Source organism: Callorhinchus milii, unplaced genomic scaffold (genome assembly GCF_018977255.1).
Source record: "Callorhinchus milii isolate IMCB2004 unplaced genomic scaffold, IMCB_Cmil_1.0 Scaffold8, whole genome shotgun sequence".
Lineage (NCBI taxonomy): Eukaryota > Metazoa > Chordata > Chondrichthyes > Chimaeriformes > Callorhinchidae > Callorhinchus > Callorhinchus milii.
In genome coordinates, this window is record NW_024704749.1 from 6,956,872 (window position 1) to 6,964,683 (window position 7,812).

General features: G+C 42.1%; 1 protein-coding gene across 1 annotated transcript in view; it reads right to left on the reverse strand.

The window, feature by feature from the left end:
• LOC103184342 (ABC transporter B family member 1) overlaps window positions 1-7,185 on the reverse strand; it is a 40,219-nt gene extending 33,034 nt beyond the window's left edge. Inside the window, exons 1-7 of the mRNA XM_007902281.2 lie at window positions 7,036-7,185; window positions 5,477-5,633; window positions 4,683-4,963; window positions 3,918-4,000; window positions 3,024-3,129; window positions 2,528-2,639; window positions 1,379-1,553 (exon numbers count right to left, since the gene is read on the reverse strand). Coding sequence (XP_007900472.1) covers window positions 1,379-1,553; window positions 2,528-2,639; window positions 3,024-3,129; window positions 3,918-4,000; window positions 4,683-4,963; window positions 5,477-5,588 — 869 coding nt within the window. The 5' untranslated portion in view covers window positions 5,589-5,633; window positions 7,036-7,185. The remainder of the gene's footprint in view (window positions 1-1,378; window positions 1,554-2,527; window positions 2,640-3,023; window positions 3,130-3,917; window positions 4,001-4,682; window positions 4,964-5,476; window positions 5,634-7,035) is intronic.
• Window positions 7,186-7,812: the final 627 nt, after the last annotated feature.

Here is a 7,812-nt window from a genome sequence, read left to right on the forward strand (position 1 = left end):
TAAGACAGTTTAACTGAATTTTTTCTATTCAACTTTGTAGCTTGTTCAAACCTAGTCTTCTGTAACTTGCATGGCATGATTGAAAGAGGAATTTTGCAAGATATAATCTATGTAATTTGCTAAGATATTTATCATCCAGTGCCTCTAATCTCGCAGTCACACTGACACTACAGGAAATTAAGGACGTTAAACATTGTTTTTTGAAACTAATTAAACAGTGTAATTAAGGTGGTGGTTGTACTGCACATGAGGGCTGTGCCATTCAAACTGGGCAATTTCCGATGGTCCATTCCCGAGCCAGCCATTCAGTATGGATTATTAGCAGATTATTATACTGTACACACAATTAGACTTTTTCTGTTGCACAAAAATGGGCACTGTTACTATGACAACAAAATACAAACGTATTTTAGGCTCCAGTTTAACAGCTGAGCAACTAATTCTATTTATACATATTGGCTAAAACTGTAATATAAATAAAATCACATTACGCTGAGTGAATAAAAGTGTCATCTGGGAAATTCTAATCTTTCTAAAATGGTTTAATGTCATGAATTTTTATTCTTCAAAAATGATACGTAAATCTGTCTGCACCAGTGAAGCACACAGTACTATTTAGTTCATATTTTAAAATACTGTGGACTCCGTTCTTTCTTGGAAGCTTCAAAACACAGACTCTGTCTTGATTGTCATTCTAACTCTTCTACTTTCTGTGACCTTGGAAGTGGAAAAGCTTTGCTATACTCAGATTTGCACCTTCTATCAGATTATATGGACCACAACTGACAACTGGGAAGCAGGTCTGAAACTTAGTGTATCATCTTTCAAGCTGAAAAAGAGACTCTCTGGAGGCAAGAAGGCAATTTAAACAGTTTAGAATATTTCAAGAGAGGAGAGTGTTGGAGTATATAGATTACCTCCAACCAATTTGCGTTCAAATAAGTGAGCGCCGCCAGGAATACCAACGAGGAAACGTAATTCTCATTTTAATAGTTCTTCATGTTTTATTTAAGACTAATTAAAGTGCAAGTAGTTATTCTGAAATCATTTCCAGTGGCCCAGCAAAGGACATTTGTAGTTACCATTTTAAAATAAAGAAAAAACGACAACTAGCTTGCTTTATATCAGGAGGGTCCAACTTTTGGCTGCTGAGGGCCGGATGCCCTATTTGGGAAATGTCTGCGGGCCGCATAAGCAATACTTTTGCTTCCCTTCCAGAAATATAACATAACATTTACGGTTATGGAGTGAGCAAGTGGGCCAGATGAAATAGAGGATGGGTTGGATAAAATCAGCCTGCGGGTCTGTTGTGGAACACCAGTTGGACCACTATGCTTTATATGAAAGACAGGTCATTTTTGATTCCCGTCCTACCCACCTGTTCTCATCGAAGAATGCAATTTCTTGCCTCACAATGTTACCAAAGAGCCTTTTGCGGAGTCGAGCCACCAGCCTATGTCCTGCCAGCACAAAAACATAGGCTCGGATAAAGGAGCACACAGCACCGCCGACATAAATTCCAAACAGGATGAGAATCATTTTGTCAAGAGCATCTGAAAAAAAAAGGGCAATCTTTTAAAAGAGAAAGATATTTAGCTGTCCCTGGGCAGAGATAACCAACAATCTGGTTGTCCTGGCAGCTATTTCACCAGTCAACATGTTAAAGTTTTAATGTATAATGCCAATACGCAACACACATTCACAATGAAAATGGTAAAAATCCAATCCAGAAAGGTCCACCACAGTACAGTTTAATGTTCACATCACACCACCCCACATTGTTGGTTCAGTTGTCCAGGACAATTGGAGCTTTTTTTCCTACTTTAGTCTCTATTTTCACCAGGCCTGAAGGAAGACATCTCAAATTTCACCACATCAATTCATTAACACAAAGAGAGGTAAGTAAAGTCAAAAAAGTAAAAAAGATGAAAATAAGAATGACTAAAAAGAAGTCAATATCTGATAAAAAACAGAAGAATAAAATATTTTTTTGAAAGCAGCTTCAATGTGCCCTCTGCTGGATACAAACACATTCAACAGTAGAGGTTCCCAATGTAGCCAAGTCAGGTGGTTTCCTTGGGGAATCTGGGAAGTTTAATTCCTCTGACCATTGCTGAACACTAGATAGTTATTTTTTGTTATTATTTTGTCCCTTAAAAGTTATGCTACCACACATATTCAAGAAGCAATTTGAAGAGTCCAAAGATAGATTTCTATTACATTCTCATCAGGGTGATTTCAGTAGGTACCTTCAGACCACTGACAGTGCTTGTAGTGAGATTCAGCAAGATTCACACCACTGTTGCATCAAATTAACGTGCAAAATGTAGTATGTGGGTATGTGTGTTGTACCCCACTCTGCAATAGTACAAATCACATTGTGATCCAATTTTACATAACTTACAAATGGGAAATATGCTGATTTCTGCTCATTTTAAATTACTTTTTACTTGCATCAAACTTTGAGACTAAATTAGTTTTTTTAGACCATGCTTCAAGTTTACAGCTCTGAAAAGAACTCACATACCCATCGAGTCCATAGCCGAATCAATGACCTTGCCAAAGAAGTAAGGAGCAACGACTTGTGACACACAGGAGGCGACGAGTGCCAGCAGCCCTCCGACACAGAGCCATGTTTCCTGTACAAGCAACAGAAGAAAAACTATGTTCCAGTCCTTTCAAATAGTTTTTATTCATGTTCAGTCCTGATTCTCCCCTAGCCACTTATATACCTCAGCTCTCAAAAACTAGCTATTGCTACTGAGTACACCTTCAGGGAAGCAACAGCCCAGTGACTGAAGCCCATTCCGATTTTCCTTCCCTGGCCACAGGTGGGAGGGAGTCTGTCTCTCTGGTCGATCTACACCTCAATCTAATATGCAGAATTCACAGATAAAGGCCCCAGGAAAGAAATTAGCATCCGAGCGAAGGTCTGGCAGGTTGGTGGGATGCATCAGGGTATCTGCAGGAAGCCTGTAAATGAGATGCCATTGATTTGTTATAAGTAACTAAATATTACTTACATCTTTCGCTAAAGAGAAGAGTCTCTTTAGATCAGCTTTACTCTTTCGAGTCCTTTCCTCTTCAATGCTGTGGACAATGCGTAGGATCTGCAACCTCCGGAGGAACCTGAGACAGTAAGAATTGGCCAGTTACACACAGTAATCAAATCGTTCAGACACAATTCACATTGTGTTGAAGAGGTCAGTTTAGCTGATCCATCACCAAAACCTCAGTATAAACAGGACATATTTTTAATACTATATTATTAAATAGGGAGCTTCTCACGTGTCCTGGCCAACAATCTCCTTACAAAATTGGTAACTGACTTCACAGCTGTCTGTGGGACACTTCTAAGTGCAAACTGACTTGCTTTTTCAAATGGAATATGAAGCATACATTGAAAGAGCAGGAATTTTGGATTAGAGTAATTAACGTAGTGGATGATTTCACACCATCTAAGAATGATGCCCCAAAGCATCTTGCTGGTTGTAACTTCTACGATTCTGTGAAAATTCTAAAGCAAATTAGTCTGGATGATACTTTTAAAGCTGAAACAGACATCCAATGCAAAATGTTTCTCCATCTGTGGGCTTGTGGTTTGTGCAGTCAATCTACATTTGAATATCTGCCTGGTTCTGGTGTAATCAAATCATTGTCTGAAACCACAGCCGGAAGTTCAGAAGACATTGGATTACAAATTAAACCAGTATTTATTTATGGTTATTGGTAAGAGCGAATAAAACAAGATCTAATCACTGTAATGAAATGAATACACATTTATCAGGATCTTCAAACAAGCCTTTATAATGGAATCCTTTCAATATGCAGTAAGCATTACTTATTTATGATTGCCTCATTTGATTTGAACATAGTGGGATGTTCAGATTAATCAGCAAGTCACAAGGGTTCGTTACCTGTTACACAAAATGCAGAAAGGGAACTCAATCAGGCTGAAGACCAGGGTAGAGATGCAGACAATTTTGAAAGTTAGGTGCATCTGCAAAAGGGGAAGAGGGAAGGAGTGGGAGGGAGAAGAAAAAAAACATACCTGAATTTGCAAATTTATTTTACCAGTCAAAATTAAGCAGTTAACAACATAAAAAGGATTTCAAGGAACATAAGAATTGCCAGACAGAAGAAGACCAAGGTTCATCCAGTTCGCCTTCCACCATCTTGGATGTCGCATGCACAGGTTGTGTCCCAAACTACATATTGTATCCCAAGATATTTTGCTGAAAGAAATCTATTTAATTTGTTCAAAGAGTGAAGATTCTCTGCTGACTGAACATGGAGCATTTAACTACGTTCACACTTTGTGCCTTATTCACTGCTCGAGATCACTCTCGCCCCTCTTGGTACTTTAAAACCTTGGCAACATAAGTGAACATAACTGACTCAATTGGTTAATATGAAACTCGAAGCTAATAATTATACTGTGGGGTAAAAAAAACACCATCACATCGATGGTATTCATTTATTTAAGTGTGCAATAATAGTGATGTGGATCTCCTGTTGATTTAGTGGCTATTAACTGGTGATTTCATAATAATAGTCTCAGAATACAGCCTTCTCCCATTTTGGGTGGTATTTGGGACACTTTTAGGTTGCATTTAGAAATGCAAGTTACAAAAAAGCAAGAAATAACGGTAGCACCAACAATGAAATATAGAGATATTTACCTCAGAGTAACTTTGCTTTACAAGAACAGTAATTCCTTTGGCCAAAGTATACACAACCCAGAGCCCAGAGATCACAAAGCTAACCAGGTGCAAGATTTCCCTCTTCCTTTTCAGGTTTGTGTTGTTCAGATCATCAATCTGCTTCAACGCAATTGATTCCATTGTTAGGTACAGAACTATCAGGATACAAGTCTTCATTGTGCAAAATGCTGTGAGGTCAAAGGTGGACCGCCAGAAGCACCAGTGAAGGACGTCATTTTCCAAATAGTGAGTCCGACCACCTTTAAAATAAACAACGCATTTTGATGAGCAAACAAGAGTAAATTTCAAAGTGTGGAAAGATGAAAGTGATCACCAGAAATAAGTGGTTTTAAAAAAAACTCAAAAATGATAACTTTGTTAACAAATTTTATACCCAGATATTGCCAACAAAATTCCATTGATCATTTTACAGCGTAAAGCAGAAAAAATATTAGATTTATATTTATAAGCCAGAAATGACAGCATCAAGGCTCGGCTGGTGTTATACACTAATTTCAAATTCTGCTCTTTCTCCATAACTCTTTATTTCATTCCTCAAGCATTTATCCGATTCCATTTTAATTCTCATTATGGTCAGGTTACTCCAAGGTAACAATGTACTGTTGGGTCAATAAAACAATCAAAGTCGTGGTAATCAGTTTTTGTTTTTAGTCTCAAAAAAGAGAATTGGAGTACTCCTGGTTGTTCAGTGGACAAATGCACTGCCTAGCGTGTCACTTGGCAAATTGCAAAGAGTTAGAAAGAACGTTTACCTAAAATCCACAGGATGATGGTAGATATTCCATCCATAAACAGGATAAAATTAATGAGTGGGATGAATCTGACAGCAGGTAATCTGTAATAATAAATGCCATCCTGTGCCATTCTCCCACTCTCTTCAAGCCTTCTGCATGAAATATTCACACCACCCTGGAACGGAAATAATATATTCCTTACATTTGATATAATAACATTTCACATCATAACAGCAAGGCAACATAAATATGATTCAATGTAATTAAGTGGTTTAACGTGCACTTGGGAAAATAATCTTCTTTTAAAATGCCTTTTAGAACCAATTAGCTAGGATACCATACTTTGTCAGAAGTGATTATAATTGCTAATGGATGCACCCAGTCCTGACTGGAAAGTTAGTCATGGGAATGCATAATACTTGAGGTTCGATATCACATTGAAACAGTCCAAAGATCACTTCAAACAATGAGCTGCTTTGAAAGATGCTTTTAACTTTTAACTACCAGTTTTAATTACAACAGTTGCCCTGGGGGAGGGTTAACCAGCATATCATAACAATAATCCTTTGCATTTGTGATAGCAGCTTATCAATAATAATAATCCTTGTATTTGATATAGCGCTTTTCATGTCGGGAGGACATCCCAAAGTGCTTCACAGAACACTGTATATTTGTGGGCGAACGCGGCAGCCAATTGCGCACAGCAATGTCCCACAAACAGTCGTAGATTGAAAATGACCAACTTAATTATTGTTTTTAGTTTTGGAGGTATTATTATTAGGCTCTGTGTGGAGTAAGGAAACTTGCCCAAGGTTTCGCCCTCTGCCTGGAATTGCACTCAGGTCTCTAACCACTGAGCTACAGGACTCCAATAAGTAACGTATTAACATATCTTATAACTTAATAAAACCCACAAAGGTGAATGTGTTGAACAACCAGCTGATTTTAAAGTATTTTTTTCAGTAAATTTAAGAGCGGTTTGAATCCTGGGGGAGTGAATATTGTGGCTGGAGGTGAATATTGGGTGGGGAGAATTGAGGGGAAAAGGGTGGATATTGAAGGTGGAGAGAGTGAACGTTGTGAGAGAGACGAGGGTGAATATTGGGGAGGAGGGGAGAGAGGGTGAACCTTGAGGGGGAGAGAGGGGGAATATTGAGAGTGACAATTAAGGAGGAAGAGTGAATATTGAGGGGGGGGGGGGTGGGGGAGAGGGGAAGAGAGGATGAATATTGGGGGAGAATGAGAGAGGATGAACATTGAGGGGAAATGATGACTATGGGGGAGGGGGTGGGGGGTGGAGGGAGAAAGAGGGTTGAATATTGAGGGGGAGGGAGAATTAAGAAGGGTGGGGGGCGGGTGGGGGGGAAGAGAGAGGGAAAGAAGAGGGGAATTATTGGATGAGAGAGGATACAGTCTACGTGAGGATACAGTCTAGATGTCTGCAGCAGCGGGTTAGAGCCGAGAGGGTAAGGAGCGGACGCCGGGTACCAGGTGCCATGTTCCTGAGGGGAGTACGAGAGAGAATATTGGGGGGGGGGGGGGAGAGAGAGAGAGAGAGAAATAAAGCCGTCCTTCACCCCGAGCCCGACGGTGAGGTTTCCCAAACGCCGTTGTTGTCGTTGCCGCCGCCTCCTCTCGCTCTCCTCTCCGCTTTCCCGAGGCTGAAAGGAAGGCAAAGCCGCCGCCGCCGCCGCCAACCGTCACTCCCGCAGGCTTCCGGCACGCGCCCGCCCGCCCGCCGGAAATGACGCGCCCACACGCGGCCAATTTCAACCGCCAACCGTCACTCCCGCAGGCTTCCGGCACGCGCCCGCCCGCCCGCCGGCCCGCGCCCGCCGGAAATGACGCGCCCGCACGCGGCCAAGTTCAACCGCCAACCGCCACTCCGCACCCGCTCGGCCCAACCGTCACCCGCCAATCAAACCGCCCGCCCGCCGCCGCCGCCGACGACGACGACGACCACGACAACAACCACCACAACAACTCACACTTTCGACGCCGCGCCTTTCGCGTCGGGGAGGATGTCCCCCCCCCCCCCCCACTCCGAGGGCGCGGGACGGTCGCGGGTTCGGGGCACGGCAGGGGATTGGGACCGGGAGGGCCGAACCTACCGGTTGACCGCCGTGCAGTCTCTTTAACCGTCAAACCGCACCGACCTGTCAAACCGGCACTGGTCGCTGTCCCACAACTGTCAAACCGCCAATGGTTCGGGAGGACGTTAAAGATCCCCTCCACCCCCCCCCTCCCTCCCTCCCTCCCTCCGCACTACTGGAAAAGCGAGAGGACTTTCTCTCCTGGTGTCCTGGCCGACGACGTTACATTTAGCCTTTAGCCTTTCATATCGGAAGGACGTC